Source organism: Leptopilina boulardi, unplaced genomic scaffold (assembly GCF_019393585.1).
Source record: "Leptopilina boulardi isolate dan_hultmark-lab unplaced genomic scaffold, ZJU_Lbou_2.1 LbouV2_327, whole genome shotgun sequence".
Taxonomy (NCBI): domain Eukaryota; kingdom Metazoa; phylum Arthropoda; class Insecta; order Hymenoptera; family Figitidae; genus Leptopilina; species Leptopilina boulardi.
In genome coordinates, this window is record NW_026137893.1 from 4,084,146 (window position 1) to 4,109,076 (window position 24,931).

Sequence of the window (24,931 nt, forward strand, 5' to 3'; positions counted from 1 at the left end):
CTACATGACCTCTCTTTGAACCTACAGAGAACCTAATTTGACCTAATTTTGAACCTACTTGGCCTTTCTTTGAACCTACTTAAAACCAACTTTGGACCTATATTTACCTCACATGAATCCTACTTTAGCCTTACCTTAGACCTAAATTGGTCTAAGTTTGTACCTGCTTAACCTACCTTGAAACCCACTTTGGACCTATATTAAGCATGAATCCTACTTCAACCTTACCTTGGACATAAATTGGCCTAATTTTGAAACATGACCTCTCTTTGAACCTACAGAGAACCTAATTTGACCTAATTTTGAACCTACTTGGCCTTTCTTTGAACCTACTTAAAACCAACTTTGGACCTATATTTACCCCACATGAAAGCTACTTTAGCCTTACCTTGGACCTAAATTGGCCTAAGTTTGTACCTGCTTAACCTACCTTGAAACCCACTTTGGACCTATATTAAGCTTCAATCCTACTTTAGCCTTACCTTGGACCTAAATTGGCCTAATTTTGAACCTACATGGCCTCTCTTTGAACCTACAGAGAACCTAATTTGGCCTAATTTTGAACCTATTTTGGACCTATATTTACTCTAGATGAATGAGTGATCTACTTTATCCTCACCTTGGACCTAATTTGGACTAATTTTGAACCTACTTGGCCTTCATTGAACCTACATACAACCTACTTTGACCTTACCCTAAACCTACATTGGACCTATATTTAAATTATATTGAACCTACCTTTGACCGTACCTTATATACTGATATTGACCCTACATTAAACCTACTTTGGAACTATATTTACCCTACATTGAACCTATTTTGGCCTTACCTTGGACCCTATTTGACCTTATTTTGAAGCTATATAGAACCTACTTTAACCTTATATTGTACCTAATTTAACCACTTATTGAACCTACTTTGGCCTTACTTTGAAATTACTTTAGATCTGTCTTCAACCTTATTTGACCATACATTGTTCCTACTTTGAACCTATATTTAATTTATATTGAACCTACATTGGACCTATTTTTACTATATATTAAACCTATTTTAGCATTGCGTTGGACCATATTGGTCTTATTTTTGCCTTACCTTATACCTAATTTGACCTTATTTTAAACCTACTTTGACTTTACCTTGATCCTACATTTGAACCTTTACTTTATCTATATTGAACCTACTTTGACCGAACCTTGGACTGATTTTGACCCAACATTGTACCTACTTAGAACCTATATATTTACCTACATTAAACCTACTTTGGCCTTACTTTGTACTTAAATTTGTCCTTCTCTCGAACTTACTTTGATGTAACCTTTAACCTATTTTGACCTAATCTTAAACGTATATTGGCCCTATATTAAACCTACTTTGACCGTACTTTGGAATGATTATGACCTTACATTGAACCTACTTAGGACCTATAATTACTTACATTAAACCTACTTTGGCCTTATCGTGGACCTAATTTGGCCTTCTTTTGAACCTACTTTGAACCTACCTTTAACCTATTTTGACCTGACCTTAAACCTACTACCTACTACCTTAAACCTACTATAACCTTTTTTCAACCTATATTTAACCTTCATTGTACCCACTTTGACCTTACATTGAACCTATAGTGACCCTATCTTAAACCTACTTTAACCTTACCTTAAACTTATTTCAACCTTATCTTGATCCTACTTTGACCTTACCTTAATCTTATTTCGACCTTATCTTAAACCTACTTTGATCCTATCCTAAACCAACTTTGTTGCATTTTCCTCTAAAAATATATATGTCAAATAATTTGAAATATGGAGAAATGTATAGAGACGTGGGTTTTGTCGCAACAACTTGAGAAATACAATATAACACCTATATATAGAGAGAGAGAGGAAGAAGAGATCATCGTTAAAGTTTCATTGAGAAATCGTGAGACATGTCTTATCGACATTAAGGCGAAACGCGGACTCGAGTCTTCGGATAGTCGCCGTTATTCTTATCTGACGCCTACACCAACATCGCTTAATGGAGTTTCCAATGCCAAATGATGATAGCGAACGCTAAAGTTTTGACGATAAAAAAAAAAAATAATAAAAAAAAACGAGAACAAAAATTAAGAAGAGGCAGCAATTTCTTCATTTAATATATATAACACCTACTCATTGTAATCTCTCACGATAACGCGAAATATACTCGTTTATCCCTCATAATCTCATTTTTTTTAAAAAAGTAGATTAAAAACATTAAATTCGAAATCACTGTTTAGAAGATATATTATTCCCTTATACTAAAAGAATATACACGAAAAAAAAAATCTTTATCTGAAATAGCAATATGTTTCTCTTATAATAGCGAAAACTTTACCTGTTTTAGTGAAATATATCGCTATTCCGCAGTGAAATTTTTGACGTTATTTATAGTGATCTAATCTAATTATGATTTAGAATCATTAAAAAATGGAAACTAGATAATTTAGTTTCTATTATGTAAGATGTTTTAATCCTATAATTTGGATCCTCTTCACTCTCTAAATCTGAATTAGTAAAAATGTTTACTAATTTGAATTAGTGACTCACTTTTTGCTTCTGAATTAGTTAAATTTTACTAATTGTTAGTAAAAGTTACTAATAATTAGTAAAATTTTACTAATTCAGAAGCAAAAAGTGAGTCACTAATTCAGATTTAGAGAGCAATTTTTCGTATATAAATTTTTATAATTAAAAGGGAAATAATTTTTATTTTTATATTTATCATTTGATGAAAAAGAAAAATTGAAACTTAAGAAAATGAAAGTATGAAATTTATCGTCAAAGTAATATTTAGTTTTTTTTTCTCACTATACATATAGCGGCACGCCTTTTTCGAAGGTGTGTCGTCCGTCTCATTAAGCTGATTGTCCATAAGAATGACGCATGGAAAGTTTAAATATGAAAAAAAAAATGGCATACTTAAATTACCGCATGGAAAGCGAAGTCAATTTCCATTGTCAACAATAAACGCTCCCATTTTGAACTTTTAATATAAATATATTATATACTTATGTATAATTAATTCTAAAAATAAAAAAATCAATTTTTTTTTCAAATTCTATTTTAAAAAATATCGTCTGATAAGAGAAAATAAAATATCGAAAAAAAATACAATCATTGAAAAAAATAATAAAAAAAAAAAAAAAAAAGAAAGATATTGAAAGATTTTATAGCCTGCGGTTAATAGAGGGACATTTATGGTAAAATATATATATATATAAAGATTTAAAGTAAAATCTGAGAAATAGAGTTGAGTTCAATGGAACGAGACCGTGATCTCGTGTCAACGACATCGTTGCCGGGCAACGAGTACCTCGAGAGTGACGTCATTTCCACTTCCTGGTCGAGTTTTTTCCCTCTTTACAGCAAAAAGAGCCGTTTGTATATCCTTGTGTAATTCAACGAGTCCGTGAAGCGGCAGCGTGGCAGCGACACACGTGTTGACCACACTTGAATCGACGCCGTGCCTTCTGTGAACGTTTTCAGCTTCTCTCCATTTATATATATATATATACATGTATACGCTTATGTTTCAGCGACATTTTCGTTGACGAAAGACACAACGTGAAAAAAAATCGAGCAAAAGAAACAGGAAGCGAACGTCCACCATCTTTGCGTATTTCTCTCTCTCACACACACACACACAACAAAAAAAAAACATATTACCATCTTTCACGCGTATGTGGACATGAAAAACACTTTTACTATTTGAACATAATTTTGAAAATTTTATGAAAATTAAAATTTTCATAGATAGAAAAATTCTATTATCATGTGTACTTGAACATATAATATTCCATGAAACGATTCTACGGAAACTACTCCATGGAAATTCCACACGGAATTCCGTAAAAATTATATACGGAATTCCGCAAAAATTTCCGCAAAATTTTTGAAAGAAGTTCTTTTGTAATTTTGCGAATTTTTTATAAGAATTACACACATAATCTCTATACAGAATTGCACAAAATTTTCGTTGGAATTGCACAAAATTTTTGTTAGAATTTCACATAACTGTACACTGAAAAAAATTTAGCCGAAATCCTCAACTACCTTTAGTTAACTGACTTGAAAGTAGTAGTAAGTAGTCTTCCATATCCTAAAATTTGAAGTTTTAAAAGATTTTTAAAATTATGTTTACTTGAACATAAAAAAACCTTTGCAAACAAAAATTTTTTTGTTTTTAAAGGTTTTTTCTATTATGTTCAAGTAAACATAATTTTAAAAATCTTTTAAAACTTCAAATTTTAGGATATGAAAGACTTTTGGAATATTATGTTCAAGTACACATGATACTATAATTTTAAAGTCATGTAATTTTTGTGATTCACATGTAAAATCGACAGATTTTTTCACAAAATTCTTAATAAATTATTTATTTATTTAATAAGCAAGTAATCGATTATTTGAGTAAAATAAATTTTTTTTTAGTGGAAGTTTTATGAGATTTTTGTAATTATGTTTACTTGAACATAATTGTAAAAGTCTTCAAAAACTTAAAACCTTGGATTCTAAAAGACTTTCGGAATTGTGTTTACTGATTACTTGAACATAATTTCAAAAATTATAATTTTAAATTTTGTATAACTTTTTGAATATTATGTTTAAATATAAACATAAAATCAAACTCTTAAGATTTTAAATATTAGAAGAACTTTTGGAATATTTAACTCTATAAATCTGAATATGTGAAATTTCACTTAGAATTTTTTCAAAATTCTTCCACGTAGAAAATTAAGTGAAACTTCACTTATTTTTGAGTGACAAACACTTATTTTTAAGTGATATACATTTATTTTTCTACGTGAAACACTTTTGAAACATTCTAAGTGAAATTTTACTTATTCAGATTTAGAGAGTAAACCATGAATAAGCATTCTAAAAGTCTCCGCAAACTTAAAATTTATAGTTCCAAGACGCTTTTTAAAGATATGTTTACCTGATCAGAATTCCAAAAATCATTTAAAACTTTAGACAGTTTTGGAACGTAATAAATTTTGAAAGACTTTTGAAATATTACGCTGAAATAAACAAAATTTCACAAGTCTCACAAAACTTAAGATTTTAAATATTATAGAACTTTCGGGATTTTTCTACTTGAACATAATTTTAAAAACTCAAACATAATTTAAACCAAAAGTTTTAAAATTTCAGGAAACTTGAAATTATTTTTACTTGACAATTTCAAAAATCATTTAAAAATTAAGATTTTAAGTTTCGAAAGACTTTTGGAATTATATTTTTAAGTTACAAATGTTTTTCTAACATATAAAATCTTAGATAAATATTTAAATCTGAGAAATCGATTTCTTTTTTAATTCCATTGAATTCATATTAGTTTACACAAATATTTAAAACTACCATATATATATACATATATGTACACAGATGTATATAGTTATAATTTTTTTTAATAGAGCGATATCGAATATTATTGCAAGTAAATCGATACATTTTCTCTACTATACACACAGTCATAAATATGTGGAAATCAATGAATGGTTTCAATGTTGGCTAGCGTTTTGAGATTATATAATGCGAGCACTCCCGATATATATCCCTCTTGTTTGCTCCGATGATCCCTCCTCTCGCTCACTCACACACTCGGTCACTCGATCATTCATTGCGGCACTTGAGCTGTATTTCGAGGCCGTACCGTGGTCTCGCGAATAAAGTTCTCCTCATGAATCATTCTTTCGTTCGATAATGTCGGACCACGCACCTTACCTTATATACTATATATTATAACCTATCGGTCATTCTCATTCATCCCAATCATATATTTTTTTTTCTATGGCTCTTATATATATACCAAATATACTAAAGTATTATCTAATCTTTTCTATCTTTAAAAGAATGTACAAAAAAAAAAAATTATTTCATATTTGACTAAAGGTGGGTAAGGCAAACATCCTGCAGAGATTATTGGTCCCGATAACCATTTAAATACTGGCTTTACGCTTGTCAAAATCAATTTTCAAACTGCATTTGGTGTAGGGTAACTTTAGCTTTAAGGTTATTGAACCTTAATAATACACGAAACAATATCTTAAGTTTTTCCATCATTTTGCAATTCATTTTAAAATTCGATTTTTTTTGGACAAGCAAAAATTTTTCGGCGATATTAAACTGGCGTTATATTGCAACAGTACTAGCCCCAAAACAAATGGTGCGCTGGTACTGGATCGGTACTAGTATTAATAACACAGGCCGACAAAATTTTGGCCTACTTCAAAACTAAGAACCAGACTTTTCGGAAAAATTTTGAATCGGAATCTGACCTCAGAATTGATACAGTACGTCAGATTTTTGAGATGTAACCTAAAAGTGCAGAAAAGACGTTTTTTGGCCATATTTGAGTAACATTAAGATATAATTTTTTTCCAAACGTTACAGCATCTGAAAGTACTATTTTTACCCCTAAAAATGTATTTTATTTAAAAACTAGTCTTTATTTGCCTTTGACTTATCGTTATTTGAATTTTTTGAGTCGTAAATGTTTCAATATTCGTGTATTAGAAAATGCTTCAGAAAATTCAAATGACGATAACTGAGAGGCAAATAAAGATTTTTTAAAAATGCATTTTACAGGGTAAGAATAGTACTTAGATGCTGTAATGACTTTTTTGGAAAAAAAATATATGTTACACGACCTCAAATATGGTCGGAAACGTCTTTTTTGCACTTTTAGGATATATCTCGAAAACCATAGTCAATTCTGAGGACAGATTCGGATGTAGCACGTCAAAATGCTTCGGAAAAGTAAAATCTGCATTTTGGTTCTGCAACAGTACTGGCCCCAAAACAGTTGGTGCGCTGGTACTATATGGTTCGGTATTAGTATTAATAACGCAGACTGACAAAATTTTGGCCCGCTTCAGAACTAAGAACCAGACTTTTCGAAAAAATTTTGAATCGAAATCTGACCTCAGAATTGATCCAGCACGTCAGACTTTTGACATATAACCTAAAAGTGCAGAAAATAGGTTTTTTGGCCGTATTTGAGTAACATTAACATATAATTTTTTTCAAGAAGGTCGTTATGTATCTGAAAGTACTATTTTTACCCTTTAAAATGCATTTTTAAAAAATCTTTATTTGCCTCTGAGTTATGGTCATTTGAATTTTTTGACTGGTGCGAATGTTTTTCAATATTCGTGTATCAGATAATGCTTCAAAAAATTCAAATGACGATAACTCAGAGGCAAATAAAGATTTTTTAAACAAAATGCATTTCAAAGAGTAAGAATAGTACTTAGATGCTGTAACGACTTTTTTGAAAAAAATTATATATGTTACACGACCTCAAATATGGTCGAAAACGTCTTTTTTGCACTTTTAGGTTATATCTCGAAAACCTGAGTCAATTCTGAGGTCAGATTCGGATGCAGCACGTCAAAATGCTTCGGAAAAGTAAAATCTGATTCTTTGCTTCTGAAGTCACCGAAAATTTTGTCGGCCTGTTATTTTTAAAAATGTTTTGTGTTGGTATACATTAAAAAGTATTTCTCAAAGCATTATTTGGACCGAAAATCCAGAAACAATTTGACATTTTTTATCCTGTGAAAACAATTTTCGCCGCTTAGTGTCGACTTCACCAACTTTATGGACAGATCGAATCAAAATTTCTAAGTTAAATTTTAGTATTATAATTTTTATGAGTATACTGTATCAAAAACTTACAACTGGCACAGTAGTATTAAGGACGAGTATCAGTACTGCACTAGTACAGAATACTACACTGAGAAAAATATGCTATTGAATCAACAGCATTTCTGCAAAAGGCATAAAAATCATTGATTCTGAAGCATATGCTTTGTAAAATATTATACAAATTCTATATAGCATATGCTTTTGAATCAATAATTTTTATGCCTTTGGCAGAAATGCTGTTGATTCAATAGCATATTTTTCTCAGTATAGTATTACAAACCAGTACAGAATGCAAGTTTTATCAATTAGTACAGAATTTCAGTTTTACCCACCATTACGGAAAATCGTTATCATTTCGAACATTTGCCAGTACTGACACAGTATTGTGCCAGTCTTGCCGCAGTGCTGCGCCTACTGTAAAATCCCTGGGAATATTCAAACTCCTCATACAACCCTCTACAAACTTCCGATGATGAAAAAAAAAGAAAATAAAGACCCATTTTGTCACGCCTCAGTGCTCCCTCGTCATTTCACAAAATGCGTTTAAATAATATAATTTGGTGTTTTCTAAATGAAGTTGACTTGGTGGCACACGAAATGGTTAAGCAGCGTAAACGAGTGCGTGGGACTGACATACAATCGGACGAGAGAGAGATAGAGAACAATTCTCATGAATGGGGCGCGTCGCGTCGGATCGATGAAAAGAAGGAACGTCGTCGTCGTCGTCGTGCGACTGAATGAGCAGACGATGGAAAGGCCACGCGACAGCCTGACACACCTCGTTAACCACGCAAAGATCGACTTATATATACAAATGGAAGGTCAGCTAATTATACCTCATATTATCAGCATTTACAAAAAAGGAAGAAAAAAAAAAATTTATATTAAAATTTCAATTATACTACATAATTGGTATAGTCGCTTTTTGTCACATGATATATATGACATTTATTTTACTTCCTCTCTGAAACAACGGTGTGCGGTATATATATAACAATACTAGCAGCGCATGACATGACGTATCGATTCCTGAAAATATATGATATTTCCGGTTGATTATTCGTCGCGGGTGCTTGATCAAATTAAACTGATTAAACTCATTTTGAAAACATTACTATATTATTTCATTATTTCATTTTTATACATCACTTTTCATTATCTTTCTCTCTTTAACTGATATAAAATAGTTATTCTTATCATGACGAGATATAGAATTTAATAATTTTATTAAATGAAACGTCCTCATCGTATATTGTACATTTAAAAATTTACAGCATTTGATGACGCGATATTTTTAACTGCTGGCATAGTGAAAAATTATTTTATTATTTAAAATATTATTTTAAAAAAAGGGGATTTAGTTTTTAACACCCAACGGGATTCTATAAAAGTCCCAAACCTTTTTTGAAGAAAAGGAGTTTTGGGGAGGTTATTATGACAACCGCAGTTGGGAGTAAAATTTTTAGAGTTAAAAATCCCTTTGCTTCTACTCCAAAAGAGTGGGACTTTTATAAAATCACATTGGGAGTTAAAATCTACCTTCCTTATTTACAGAGTATAAGCCCATTTTCACCGTGTGGGTTAAATTTAATCCTCCAAGAGGTTAAAGGCAGTAGATTCTGCGTCTGCGCAGACCTACAAACATTCTGCGCAGATGCATAATCTACTGCCTTTAACTTCTCGGAGGATTAAATTTAATCCCCACGGTAAAAACGGGCTCCATATAGTTTAAAATAATTAAAAATTAATTCAATCTACTGTTTGGCAATATTATTATTATTATTATAAGGCATATAATTCGGAAATTGTATTTGCAAAAATGTTGACGTGAGGGAATGATAAGCTACTTATTGATATTCATACCTCGTGGAAAGTAATAGAGGGGAAACCGATAGCCCGTTATGTACAATTTCCGCGCCAGGGGGCAGACAAGGAGAAAGAGAAGTTTTTATATAGGATAAAAGAGAGAGAGAAAGAGAGAGAAAGAGGAGGGGGGATATCATTAGAGATTGTATCGCAAAAAGGTGACAGGAGTGTCGGGGCGTCGTTGTTCAGGAAGGGAAATGCATCGCATTATGCGGTCACGTCCCATACGATGCTGCTGCTGATGTATATAGCCGTTATTTTTGCGCAAACCTTTTCGATGCATGCATATTAAAATTTTCTTCTTTTTCAATTTAAAACGCATATATCAGTAGAAAAAGAGCAAAAAAAAGACAATCTTACAGCAATGGAAAAAAAACAATCTTATACAGCAAAGAAAAATAAAACTATATGATATTTGTAAATATGAAATAAATTTTCCGCTATAACGGAAAATAATCTCAATCGATCTTTTATGTGATATTATTGACAGTTGTAACTTTCTAAATCAAATGGATAAAATAGAGCGGCAACATATATATATAAAACTTGATATTAAGATTCGTTTTATAAATGCCTTGTCTTGTTCGTCCACCCCCGCACTCACTCCAATTATCGCCAACGGAAATGTTGTGTACACGCGGGCGAAGATGGATGAGTAGTGTCAATATACTATATTGAATGTATATAAATTGTTGTTAACACACGACTTCAAAAATATACGAAATTGCAAAATTCTAATTCAGATTCTTTAAATGTAAATCTTATTTTTTATGATCAATTTTTTTTCTACGTATTCGTGAATTGGAATTCTAGTTTTTTTTTGGGTTTCCATAAAATTGGAGTCGACGAGCAGCGGCGAAAATTATTTTTCACAGGACCAAAAATGGCAAATTGTTTCTGGATTTTCGGTCCAAATAATGCTTTTAGAAATACTTTTTAAGGTATACCAACACAAAACATTTTTAAAAATAACAGGCCGACAAAATTTTGGATTACTTCAGAAGCATAAGAATCAGATTTTACTTTTCCGAAGCATTTTAACGTGATGCATCCGAATCTGACCTCAGAATTGACTCAGGTTTTCGAGATATAACCTAAAAGTGCAAAAAAGACGTTTTCGACCATATTTGAGGTCGTGTAACATATATTTTTTTTCTCAAAAAAGTCGTTACAGCATCTAAGTACTATTCTTACCCTGTAAAATGCATTTTTAAAAAATCTTTATTTGCCTCTCAGTTATCGTCATTTGAATTTTTTGCAGCATTATCAGATATACACGAATATTGAAACATTTACAACTCAAAAAATTCAAATGACGATAACTCAGAGGCAAATAAAGATTTTTAAAAAATCAATTTTAAAGGGTAAGAAAAGTACTTTTAGATACATAACGACCTTCTTGAAAAAAATTATATGTTAATATTACTCAAATACGGCCAAAAAACATATTTTCTGTGTTTTCAGATTATATCTCGAAAATCTGACGTGCTGGATCAATTCTGAGGTCAGATTTCGATTCAAAATTTTTTCGAAATGTCTGGTTCTTAGTTCTGAAGTGGGCCAAAATTTTGTCGGCCTGCGTTATTAATACTAATACCGAACTATATAGTACCAGCGCACCAACTGTTTTGGGGCCAGTACTGTTGCAGAACCAAAATGCAGATTTTACTTTTCCGAAGCATTTTGACGTGATGCATCCGAATCTGACCTCAGAATTGACTCAGGTTTTCGAGATATAACCTAAAAGTGCAAAAAAGACGTTTTCGACCATATTTGAGGTCGTGTAACATATATTTTTTTTTCTCAAAAAAGTCGTTACAGCATCTAAGTACTGTTCTTACCCTGTAAAATGCATTTTTAAAAATCTTTTTTTGCCTCTCAGTTATCGTCATTTGAATTTTCTGAAGCATTATCTGATACACGAATATTGAAACATTTACGACTCAAAAAATTCAAATAACGATAATTCAGAGGCAAATAAAAAACTAGTTTTTAAATAAAATGCATTTTTTGTGGGTAAAAATAGTACTTTCAGATGCTGTAACGTTTGGAAAAAAATTATATCTTAATGTTACTCAAATATGGCCAAAAAAACGTCTTTTCTGCACTTTTAGGTTACATCTCAAAAATCTGACGTGCTGGATCAATTCTGAGGTCAGATTTCGATTGAAAAGTTTTCCGAAAAGTCTGGTTCTTAGTTCTGAAGTGGGCCAAAATTTTGTCGGCCTGTGTTATTAATACTAATACCGAACCAGTACCAGCGCACCAACTGTTTTGGGGCCAGTACTGTTGCAGAACCAAAAATCAGACTATACTTTTTCGAAGTATTTTGACGTGCTGAATCCGAATCTGTTCTCAGAATTGACTCAGGTTTTCGAGATATAACCTAAAAGTGCAAAAAAGACGTTTTCGACCATATTTGAGGTCGTGTAACATATAATTTTTTTCTCAAAAATGTCGTTACAGCATCTAAGTACTATTCTTACCCTGTAAAATGCATTTTTAAAAAATCTTTATTTGCCTCTCAGTTATCGTCATTTGAATTTTCTGAAGCATTATCTGATACACGAATATTGAAATATTTACGACTCAAAAAATTCAAATAACGATAACTCAGAGGCAAATAAAGACTAATTTTTAAATAAAATACATTTTTTGGGGGTAAAAATAGTACTTTCAGATGCTGTAACGTTTGGAAAAAATTATATCTTAATGTTACTCAAATATGGCCAAAAAAACGTCTTTTCTTCACTTTTTTGTTACATCTCGATAACCTGACGTACTGGATCAATTCTGAGGTCAGATTCCGATTTAAAAATTCTTCGGAAAAGTCTGGTTCTTGTTTCTGAAGTAGGCCAAAATTTTCTTGGCCTGTGTAATTTGATATTTTTGGTCCCGTGAAAAATAATTTTCGACGCTAACGCTAACTTCATGGAGGTTGTAGTTTCAATAACTTTCGAAGAACTTTAGGGGGAAAAAAAAAGATTCCTATAATAATGAATCGTATTATCTCTTTGAAAGAGAATACTCTGGCTTATATATATATATAAATATATATCTCTGAAGATCTGCCTTCGCCATAAAGCATCTAATTCTCGCCTCGCGATTGCCACCTGCTGCTACAGAAAGTTCAAAAGTCCCATTCGAAGAACCTGCTTTTCCATACGTCTAAAAACAAACAACTTGTATAATTAATTCATGGGGTCGTTAACAACCCCCCTCTCCCCCTTCCAGGTGTTTTTGCGTGGGCAAAAGCGACCTCTCTCTTATAGGGTTTATCAACAAAAAAAATGTTTTCCAGTGAAATTTCTTCGAAACGATTTGGAGTTTCGTCTTACAAAGTGTATATCCTGAAACGAGCTAATTCGTGTCGAATGTATACACATATAGAAGAGAAGGTATATATATATATAGTGGTAGAATTTGAAACCGGTTCGTTTTTCGGAACACGCGTGCACGAGACGCAGGTGCACTACACACCGTTGTCGCATTGGAAGAGTGAAAGAGCCACGGGATTTCATTGACGAAGTTGATGCGAATGGTCCATGGACTCTCTGTATTACGCGCCTGCGTGAGAGTACACAAGGTCGATACTCGCGAGCCCAGCTGTTCCATCATAGATGTCGGCCTTCGATCGATTCCATTGACGGATCGCAAAAGAGATGATCTCTGATCTTATAAATAGCCTCACTTGCTTGTCTCTCGCACATCGCAACTATTATCAGCTAATTTTTCTCTCTTTTTTTTCTCTCATCAAGTAAATCACTATTGAATGTTTTAAGAATAGGAAAAACACAAATAATAAATATTTAAGTCTGGTCATGAATGGACCGTTCACTTCCTAGTTTTTTTTTCTTATAGGGGATAAATAAAAATAACTTACCTTACTGATGATCATGTCTTTTTCATCGAAATGTCGACCAAACATTTTTGGCGCCTCACCAGGTACGGGTTCAATTTTAATGCAAACTTCTTGTCCCTTTCTGGCAAATTCAACAGGCTTGTGATTGATCTCAACACTCGTCACCACTCCCAGATCAACGAACTGTAACAGGAAAACATGTGGGATAAGAAAAATTATTATTCACCACTAAAATATAGACTTGGTTATAACAATTAGAATTTATATTTAAAAGACAAGTTACATGAAAATAATTTCCTGTCGGTGACAAATTATTATTTAATACAAATTTTAACCCCACGCAGATTATAAGAGAAAGTTGCGTGACTATAGAAATAAATTTATATTCAATTCAGAGAGAGATTATTTATTTCTTTTTTGTATATTCAAGTTTCAGTTTATATAAAATAGTAGCTGCTGATCGAGTCTCGAGGTGTGAAAATAGAAATCTGTCTCTCTCTCTCTCTCTGACTTTATATATAATCTTTTAAGATCGATAAGATGATCAGGTGTGAGTTGAGGACCTGCAGACGCGCATCTACACGTGGCTCGATCGAATTGATTCGTCCGGCGTGCCTTCCTCGTTCATGCACTATCCTCTCTCTCTTCCTTTTGTTTTTTTATTCTCCGCCGACGCGAGATAAAATCTATCCTGACGATCCTGCACCCTCGGAATGCTGGGCGTGCCAGACAAGCGAGACGTCTTCCACGTGGGCTGCTGCCCCCGTATATATATATATATATATATATATAGAGAGAGAGAGAGAGAGAGAGAGAGAGAGAAAACGTCCCTGAAACTGTATCTCTCCACAGATTCTTTCATCTTTCTCTCTACTATTTTCATAGATGGGATCATTAAAAAAAAAAAAAAAAAATACCTCCAACCCATAGTTATACCAGGAGAGATCGACAAAAAGATTCGATAACAAAAACAGTTTATTTATCCTTCTTTTTATATTAATCGAAAATAACAAAAAAAAAAAATAAATAAATTTTCTAAAAAAATAAAATGGTTAGAGAAATTTTTTTTTATTTGTTCTAGCAAGAATTTTCGCCCATCACAATATTGTTGGTGGACCAGAGGAAATGGAACGCCAACGCAAATTGATAAAATACGATTTGTGGCGATATTAAATGTCTGAAAATTGTTATTCTGTTATAAACAATAATGTAATTCTTCATCGGTCCTCACAATAAAAATACAGGTCCCGTATTGACTTTAAGCAGCAAAAAAAAAAAAATCTATTTACGTTCCGAAAAAAGAATTTTTTTTTATTTTGAAAATTTTGAAAAATTATTTTAAAAAATTAATTTGTTTAAACAAATTATTATTAAAAAAAAATCGAAAATCACAGAAAATAGTTAGTGCCATTCAATTCAATGGAAAAATTACTAAAGAAACATATATATATAACATTTCAAACTTTTTTTTCATCCAATTTGTTATTAAAAAAAAAATTATAAACAATAGGAGTCATTGTGTATTTTAAATCCGCATTCTTAAACAAAAATATCAAAGACAATACGTAAAAGAGGACCGTCAACAAAAATAATTACTTTTAGCGTTAAAAGTTATTAAAAAAATTAATTTGTTTAAACAAATTATTATTAAAAAAAAAATCGAAAATCACAGAAAATAATTAGTGCCATTTAATTCAATGGGAAAAATTACTAAAGAAACACATATATATATTTTTTTTCATCCAATTTGTTATTAAAAAAAAAATTATAAACAATAGGAGTCATTGTGTATTTTAAATCCGCATTGTTAAACAAAAATATCAAAGACAATACGTAAAAGAGGACCGTGAACAAAAGTAATTACTTTTAGCGTTAAAAGTTATTAAAAAAAAATTAATTTTTTTAAACAAATTATTATAAACAATAGGAAAAAAAAATTGAAAATTACAAAACATAGATGACGCTATTCAATATGCTACGGGAAAAATTAGTAAAGGACATAACATTCAAGTTTTTTTTACACAATTTGTTATTAAAAAAATTATAAACAATTAGAATTTTTATGACAATAAAAATCAAAAAAATAAGACTGTAATTTGTGTAAAAAATTTCTTTCTGTACAATCGAATAACGCCATGTATTTTTTTTTTTAATTTTCGATTTTTTTTCGATTTGTTTATAAAAATTTGTTTAAACAAATTATTTTCTTTTATATTAATATTTAAACGACAAAAATCATTATTTTGTTCACGATCATTTTTTTCATGTCGATTTCGAACATGTATATATATGTATTTGTTAAAGCATTTATTTAGAGGAATATAGTGACTCTTATTGTTTATAACTTTTTTTTTTAATAACAAATTGAAATAAAAAAAAATTTAGAAATTTATGAATGTCTTTTTTTAAATAAATTATCCCTTAGAATTGGATAGCGTCATTTTTTTTCTAATTTTCGATTTTTTTCCAATTATTGATAACAATTTGTTTAAAAAAAATTATTATTTTTTTTTAATTTTAACGTGAAAAATCATTATTCGATTAATTATAAAAATATAATATAAAAAAAATATTTCCACTTGGCTATAAGATTTTTTTTAAATGATTGAATTGTAGAAAATTTTTAATTTGAAAACAATTAGTATTATAGTATTTTTTGCTAACCATTGAATTTTTTAGTTTTTATTTGAAACTTTTTTAAATAATTGAATTGTTAAAGAAATATTAAATTTTTTGTTAGAAATAATTGAATTTCAAAAGATTTTGTTAAATTTCAGTGAATAATTAAATTTTACGGAATTAAAAATAATTTATCACATAATAATTTTACACAAACTTTTTTTTTATTGAATTTTTGAAAATTTACCATTCAAATTTTGGAAAATAATTGAATTTCAAGTGATTTTTTATTAAAATTTTTGGTAATTTCAAGTGCTGAGAAATTTATTAGAAATTTAAAATTATAGAGACAAAAATTCAACTATAAAATTTTTTTAATTGAAAAATGCTTTTAGATAATTTAATTTTTGATGAATATTTATAAAATTTATTAAAAATAATTAAATTTTGGAAGAGTTAGAATTGAAATTATAATAAACAGAAAGTTTTAAATGGAAAATTTTGAAAAAGAATTAAATTTCAGGTTTCAAATAAAAAATTTTTGAAAACAATTAAATTTCAAGTAATTTTGAATTGACATTTTTTTCTAATTTTATTTGCTGATTTTTTAAAAATAATTTCATAAAATTTTTAGTTAAAAAATAGTTTAAGATTATTGAATTTATGAAAACTTTCAGCAAAATTATTGAAAATAAATAATTTACACTCAGAAAAAAGATATGTTTGAACCAAATGTACCATTTTTTTTTATATTTACCCAATTTTTTGGTAAGTTTAAACAAAATTTGTTTAATTCAAATAAATATTTATTTGATCTAAATAACTGTTTGGTTTATTTTAATAAATTTTTTGAACAAAGAAAAAATTTGATTCAGCTAAATAAACGTTAACCAAATGTTTGGTTAACTGTATATCAATGAATTTATTTTGTTGATTTAACCAAAATTTGGTTACTTTTTTTCTGAGTGTACAGTCGAATATTTTAGTTAAAAATTTGTTAAATAATTGAAATACAGAAGATCTGAAGAAAATCTGTAATCGTATAATAAAAAAATTGTTTAAAAAAAAAAAATTTGTTTAAAAATTTTGTAAAAAAAAAAAAAAAATGTATAATAAAGACAAAAAAGTCGGATTTTATAGAAAATAATTTTAAAAAAGTTATATTAATCCAAGGCCTGAAAATAGTGTCGCAAGTATTTTGCTTTGTACAAGGGAAATTCCCAGTACCAGAGAGTCTATCATCTCGATTCTAAGGCGCTGACGTTAGATACGAAAAATCTCGCTCCCATCATCATTAGCATTATCGTCATCATCATAACTTGAATGCATACAACGAACAGTCTCCAAGAGAGTCGTAAAATGAAAAGAAAAAGAATTTAAAAAAAAGAAATAGAGAGGAAGAAAGAAAAAAAGAAAAGAAGAAGAAGACTCTTTGGAGCAGGAGAATATAGGGTCACCATATAAATGGTTATTAATGGATGCCCCATCGTCCACTGAGGACTTCTGATCGATGGGCCCATCAACTGCACAACTGTTCCCTATATCGAATTTTTGATTCAGATCCACTTGAGGATTCCCCCAGGAGGTATTTTTTTTTTTCTTTTCAAAATCCAAATTCTTCGTACGGAATGAAATAACAAAAACAAATTTAAATGGCCTTTAAATCCTTTGACGAAAAAAAAAAAAAGTCGACATATTTTTAATATCACCATAGGGGAGTCAAAATTTTAATAAACCTTCAATGTTTCTTCAAATGTTGTCACTTTATAAAACATGTTTTCTTGCCCTCATATTGTCATTTAAAAATTTCAAAACGTTACTTTTTTTTATATTTGTATATTCAATTGACTTCTCTATGGGTCACAAGATGTGTTTTCTTTCATAATATATAAATATATATGCCACAAGTACTTTATTAATTTGACACTATATTTTATTTCTACTATTTCATTAACCAAAATCTATTTTCTTGGGGCCAAAATAAGAAACTTTATATATTGAAATATATAGAAGTGTGACTATATTTAAAAAGTTGCATCAGCTAATAAAATAGTTGTCCGGCAGCTAATAAAGTAGCACACACAGTATTTAAGAAACTAGTTTAATCAAAACTATTTTTTTTCCCGCAAAGTAGTACACGCGCGCTATCAAATCTATATTTCAAAGAAACAATTTATATTCTATTTTTTCTAATTGAAATCTTTCAAACACGTTAATTAATAAATCATTATGTGAATCATTTTAAATTTTCTAGAAAGAAAAAAAAAACATATATATTTATCCGTATAATATATTTTATCAAACTAGAAACACTATTTATTTTCTTAATGGAAGCTTTCATCTTTCAATTAGTAGTTTTCAACTTTAATTCTTTTCAAATTATATTTCATAAGGAGAACATTAATTTTCATTCGGGGAATTTTTATTTATATCAACGAAAAAAATTCCACATCAATTTAAATGTCTTTAATGTAATATTAATATTAGTAATAATAATAATATTTGTTTTTTTTTTTGTTAAAGAAAATAAATAAATATGAATTAAAACCAAATTAGATCAATGTAAATACTAAATAAATAATTATTGAAATACAAATGCCATAAAAATTCTCATCTATATGGGGCATTCTATGGGAAATTTTCATTGAACATTTTTTTTCGAAATCTATATGAAAAATAAGGAAATAGGTATTTTTTTAATTTTTTTATTTGATGAAAATGAAGGAAGTTATGATTTTTTGAAATTTAACGTCAACGAAGAAAGTGTGTTTTTGGAACATTTTTTAATCAATTGTAACTAATAAATTAAAAATTATGCTATATATGAAATTTGTTCATTTTTTCTCAAATTTCTCAAATTTTTCAAATATTTGCTAAAAAATAACGTACCTATAACAAAAGCAACAAAAAAGTTGAAATTAAACTTATAAAGTGAGTTTTCTCAAAGATGGACACTTTCGATTTTTAATTTTTTTTTTTTTTTTTTTTGCATTACAATCTCTGATGATTGAAGAATTTTTTCCCCTATCTGCGAAAGTGGTATTTTTAGTTTTTAAATTACTATTTACAATTTTTAAGCTTGACGCAACGATTTTTAGTATGTTTTTATAAAAATTAAAAAGAAAACAAATAAATGTTAATGGAAAAAGGTGAGCCGTACCTACTAAAAAAAAGTGGTCGGAAAAATTAACATTACGGCGGTCACGTGACCCAACGTTGTTTAGACGAATTTTCATTTTTTCGAATTAGCATTTTGGAGAATTTATTTTTATACCAATTTTTACATAACACAATTTTTAGCTGACAAATTTTTGCCAAAATTTTTATTTTACACTCATTTACTTTTTTATATAAAAGAATTTTAAATTAAGCAAATTTTAATTTAACAGAATTCTCATCGAATTTTATGTGATTTGAATTTTTAAATGACAGAAATTCTAATTCACCGAATTTTAATTTATCCGAATTTTTATTTCTAAGAATTTTTAATAGATAGAATTTTTAAGACGCCAAATTTTCATGGGCGTCCGAAATTATAAAATAGCCGAACAAACAATCAACAGAAAAATTTCGGCACAATTTTTGAAAATTGACCAATCACAATTTTTTTGATAATTTCTAATTGGTAAATTTTCAAAAATTGCACTGAAATTTCTCTGTCTATTGTTTGTACGGACATTTTGTAATTTCGGCATCGTAAAAATTCGAATAAATTAAAATTCGGTGAATTGGAATTTCTGTCATTTAAAAATTCGAATCAGATAAAATTCAATGAGAGCATTCTGTTAAATTAAAATTCTGTTAAAAATTTGGTATAGCCAAAAATTTTGTTATATGTAAAAATTCGTATAAAAAGAAATTCTACAAAATGCTAATTCGAAAAATAAATTCATTTAAAAAATAAATTAATTCTAATAAAATACTCTAAAAATAAAAATTCTACATGCATGAAAAAAGTTTGCTGTGGCAGCGAACTTCTTGCTATTATTAGTTAATATAATAGGGACAGCGAACAAATTTTCTGTGGGGTAAAAAAAAAAGTTTGCTGTGACAGTAAATTTTTAAAAATTGAAACTTGTTAATATTTATCACAGCAAACTTTTTCGTTGTCATAGGAAAAAAATTTAGCAGCGATTACTAATTTTCATAAATCCATAATTAAGCAAACATCAGTTAGCATCTGTAATTCCGTTTTTTCCTTGTAATTAACGATTTTTCCAGTGATTAAAAAAAAAAAAAAAATTCTCCCAAAAAATTGTTTTTTTCTCAAAAAATTATCCACATATTCTTCATAGTACAACCCACTTGTAAAGATTCCCCGGAAAGTGTCTGCCGGAACTTCCAACGCAATTCCGTCGGAATTCCCAAGAATTTCCGATGGGATTCCGATGGGATTCCGACGGAATTCGGACAAAATTGCGATTAATTTTTTTCAAAATTTTTAGAGTCCTAATTCCATCGGAATCCCATCGGAAATTCCTTGGAACTCCGATGGAATTCCGGCGGAATTCTGATAGAACCTCCAGGGGGCACTTTCCGGGTAATCTTTCCAAGTGGGCATATTCTTTATATAAAAATAAACCTCGTAAAACTGATTAGCTTCTTTGCGACTAGGGTGTAAAATGCGAGTTAAGTTTATTCCATTTCGTTTCCTCTCTGACACTACGATATCTCGACAGGATCCCTATATGTATATTCTTTCTCTCTATATATATTGCCAAGAACGAAGATGATATCAGGATATCCTGCGCCTGCGGGACCTCACAATTCCTGAGGACCCAAACCGCATAAACTGACTCTGGGGGGTCTACACTCATCAACCGAAGCAGACATTTCTCCATGACATATAACAAGAAACCCTCACATCCCACGCTTCGGGGAATCGAACTTGGCACCTCTATATAATATTATAAGTCGTTGAAGAACTTGCGACTATAAAGGGTCGCGCAAAAGGCCATCATTTCTTTTTTTTCACTCTCTAATATGGGTGACCATATAGCATACTCAAAGTACAGAATGGAATATTTGAGGTTTAAAAAGTTGAAAGTCACAAATGTTTTGCGCTGACCCCAACAATTTTTTCCCAAACTGGAAAAAAGTACCCAATAGTTACAATTTGAATTTTAAAGAATTTTATTACATAAACGGAAAAAAAGGGAATTACAGATGCTATAACTGATATTTGCTATCGGATCTATTAAAATTAGTAATCACTGCTAAATTTTTTGCTAGGAGAACAAAAAAGTTTGCTATAATGAACAATATCGGTTGTAATTTTTAAAAATTTACTTTCACAGCGAACTTTTTTGACCTCACAGCAAATTTTTTCGCTGTCCATATATTAGCTAACGTAATTTGATGTGGTAGCAAATAGTTCGCTGTCACAGCAAACTTTTTTGACCCCACAGCAAATTTTTTCGCTGTCCTTATATTAGCTAACGTAATTTGATGTGGTAGCAAATAGTTCGCTGTCACAGCAAACTTTTTTGATCCCACAGCAAATTTTTTCGCTGTCCCTATATTAGCTAACGTAATTTGATGTGGCAGCAAAAAGTTCACTGCCACATCAAACTTTTTCTATGCGTGTATATTTTTTTCTGCGAATTTTCATTTTTTGAATTTTAATTTGACAAAATGCATTTTTGAACTAATTTTCACTTTACGAAATTTTTTGCCAATTATTTATTTGGTCGAATTTTTATTTTATAAAATTTCTCTCTAAACAGTTTTTCATTTAAAAGAATTTCAATTTAACCAAATTTTAATTTAGCGAAAAGGTTGTGGCGCTGTTTTCAAAAATTTATCCATCACGATTGTCTTTGATAATTTCTGATTTTGGTAAATTTTAAAAATCGTGCCGAAATCTTTCTGTTGATTATATATTCGGTCACTTGCAATTTCGGACAAATAAGAATTCGGTGAATTAGAAATTTTTCTATTAAAAAAAAAAAAATTACTTAAAAAGCAGAACAAACCTGTAAATATATTCGATTTCAAAAAAAAAATATATATTTCGCGCTCCTAAGATACATAGAAAGTAAACAAATTTGAGGTTAGGTTTGTGTGCTTTGTAGGAACCTTCTTTCAAATTGCGACACAAATAGAGGCATTTTATCAATTCGGAATAAATTTCAAACAAATTTTTGTTCCCTGTACATTTTTAAACCATTCTCATATACAGAGTGATTTTTATGTTCCGGACCCCCTAAAAATTTAGGGGAAATAATAAAAATTCAGGGGGTTTAGAACATAAAAATCTGTATATATTCAAAATAGAATTTATTTTCTTCTGCGACTTTCTTTTTCTTTTTGCAAAAAATAATGTCAATTTTTGAATTTTATATCATATATTCAACGAACAAGAATATATGTATATAAATATATTTATAAATAGTTGAAGATAATTTTCAAGGGTGACTGTACCCTCGTGAATGGATCTCATTGACGATGTCGATCCCCTTCGAAACTTCATGGTGCTCGCTATATATATGTGATAAATCCACGAGTCTCTCTCTCTCTCTCTTTTCTTTTACTTCTCATATCTTGTTGAGTTTGCACAGCTGCCCCCCAGTTTTGCCTCTCTTGCCTTCTTTTCATTTTTTGCATTCAGCGCAGACGCTTTTATGACGGATATGGGATTCGACATATAGCTCGAGGAAGAGTTCTCGAAAAATATATATATATACACGAGTTTCAAAAACTTGATCCACAAAGATATTTGTAATTTTATTATCATCACGTGTCTCCAACTCATCAAAAAATAAAGAAAAAAAAACATAAAATTGAACTTTGGGAGAAAAAATACTTTTTTATTATATGGATATCTAATTATTAGTTATGGTGGCTAATAATTGTCACTGAAAATCCGTTAACTGCGAAAGGTAATTATTACCTGTATCAGCTACTATCAAAAATTGGGAGTCAGATTTTAACATATTTTTCTTAACAATTTCTATATTTTACAAGATAATGTTTTGTATACAAAGATTAAAATTCAAAATTTTATTTTGTACAACCGAAAATTAAAATTTATTCTGAAAACTAAGAATATAACGTTAGTAAAAAATAACATTTTGTATTTTAATAGTTGTACAAACTGACATTTAGTTGGGTCACCAAAATAATTTTATTGGTAAGAAAGCAACCGAACTATTTGGTTTAGTCAACCAAAACATTTGATTAAGTGTTTTTTCTAAGCATAACAAAAAGATTTGGTTACGAAAAATTTTCTGCCAAAATAATACTGACCCATTTTTTTGTTCAACAAAAATTTTGGTTAATCAAACTTAACAGTTTTAATCATAAAATTAAAATTTTTGTACCTCATTTATTTGGTTGTCGTAACCAAATTTTTATTAGGACAACAAAAAAATCATTTGGTTTTTCAAACTATTTTTTAGTGTTAACCAAATTATTTTCTTGTCGTACTCTCTAAATCTGAATTAGTAAAAATGTTTACTAATTTGAATTAGTGACTCACTTTTTGCTTCTGAATTGGTAAAATTTTACTAATTATTAGTAACTTTTACTAATTATTAGTAACTTTTACTAACAATTAGTAAAATTTTACTAATTCAGAAGCAAAAAGTGAGTCACTAATTCAAATTAGTAAACATTTTTACTAATTCAGATTTAGAGAGTAACCAAATGGTTGGAATTTAAAAAATGTTTAGCCATAATAATTTTGTTGGCCTAACCAAATGTTTGAACTCTATACAATTTTGTTTTCACCAAAGCAAAATTTGGTTACAACCAAAATTTTAACCAAATTATTTTGTTGTAAACAAAATCTTTTTCTTCAGAGATAAAATTGCTATGCATACAATGGCAATTGGATTTAAAGTATATAGATAAATATTAACTAAGGCAGACAAATTTTTTTCTCCTACACTGAAAAAAAAAATGGGCTCACAGAAAATTATAAGGTATTAAAATAAGCGTTGCAGCTTATTTTAATGCCTTTTAATTTTCTGTGCTATTGAATCAACAGCATTTCTGTCAGAGGCATAAAAATCATTGATTCTGAAGCATATGCTATAGAATTTGTATAATATTTTACAAATTTTATATATAGCATATGCTTCAGAATCAATGATTTTTATGCCTTTAGCAGAAATACCGTTGATTAAATAGCATATTTTTATTAGTGTATTCATAGAAAATTAAAAGGCATTAAAATAAGCTGCAACTCTTATTATTTTAATCCAATTTTGCTTATTTTAATCCATTTTGGTATTAAAATAAGCAAAATTGGATTAAAATAATAAGAGTTGCAGCTTATTTTAATGCCTTTTAATTTTCTGTATTGCTTTCTATTCTCAATACAATCGAAATAGGTATTAATTTAATACCGATTTTAAATACTAAATTGTCATTTGATTCTATTTTGATACCTAATTAAAATCGGTACTGTTTTAGTAATTTCTTTTTACAGTGTAGGAAATAATATTTTATAACGTCTAAAATTGGTACCTCCTCCCATAGATATTGATTTAGCAAAACGAAGCAAAAGCAATACATGATTTTAATACAAATCGTAAAGTTCCTTGCCTATTTAGCAGAATTAACATTTTTTTTTTTTTTAATCATCTAGAATATTAAAACAAAAATTTTGAAACATTTGTATTTACGACAGATATGAATGGTGATTATGAAAAAGAGAATTGAGTAGCTTGTTTTGGGCATGTGATAATTTAACGTTAGTTGAGTTTTGCCTCCTCGAGAGAAAGAAAAAGAGAGAGAGAGAGAGAGAGAGAGAGAGAGAGAGAGAGAGAGAGAGAGAGAGAGAGAGAGAGAGAGAGAGAGACTCCGGGGCCTAATTTAAAATCAAAGAGAGGGCCCCGTGGGCAGTATGGTCATAATTCCCATACGAAGTTAAGCGCCGTGCCGATCGGTGGACAATGGCCGGCCGGAT

The 24,931-nt window shown here is 29.6% G+C and overlaps 1 protein-coding gene across 1 annotated transcript in view; it reads right to left on the bottom strand.

The window, feature by feature from the left end:
- Positions 1–24,931, bottom strand: part of LOC127284894 (eukaryotic translation initiation factor 5B) — a 159,889-nt gene that overhangs the window by 21,163 nt on the left and 113,795 nt on the right. The window contains exon 15 of the mRNA XM_051310608.1: positions 13,420–13,581. Within this exon, the coding sequence (XP_051166565.1) occupies positions 13,420–13,581 (162 nt within the window). The remainder of the gene's footprint in view (positions 1–13,419; positions 13,582–24,931) is intronic.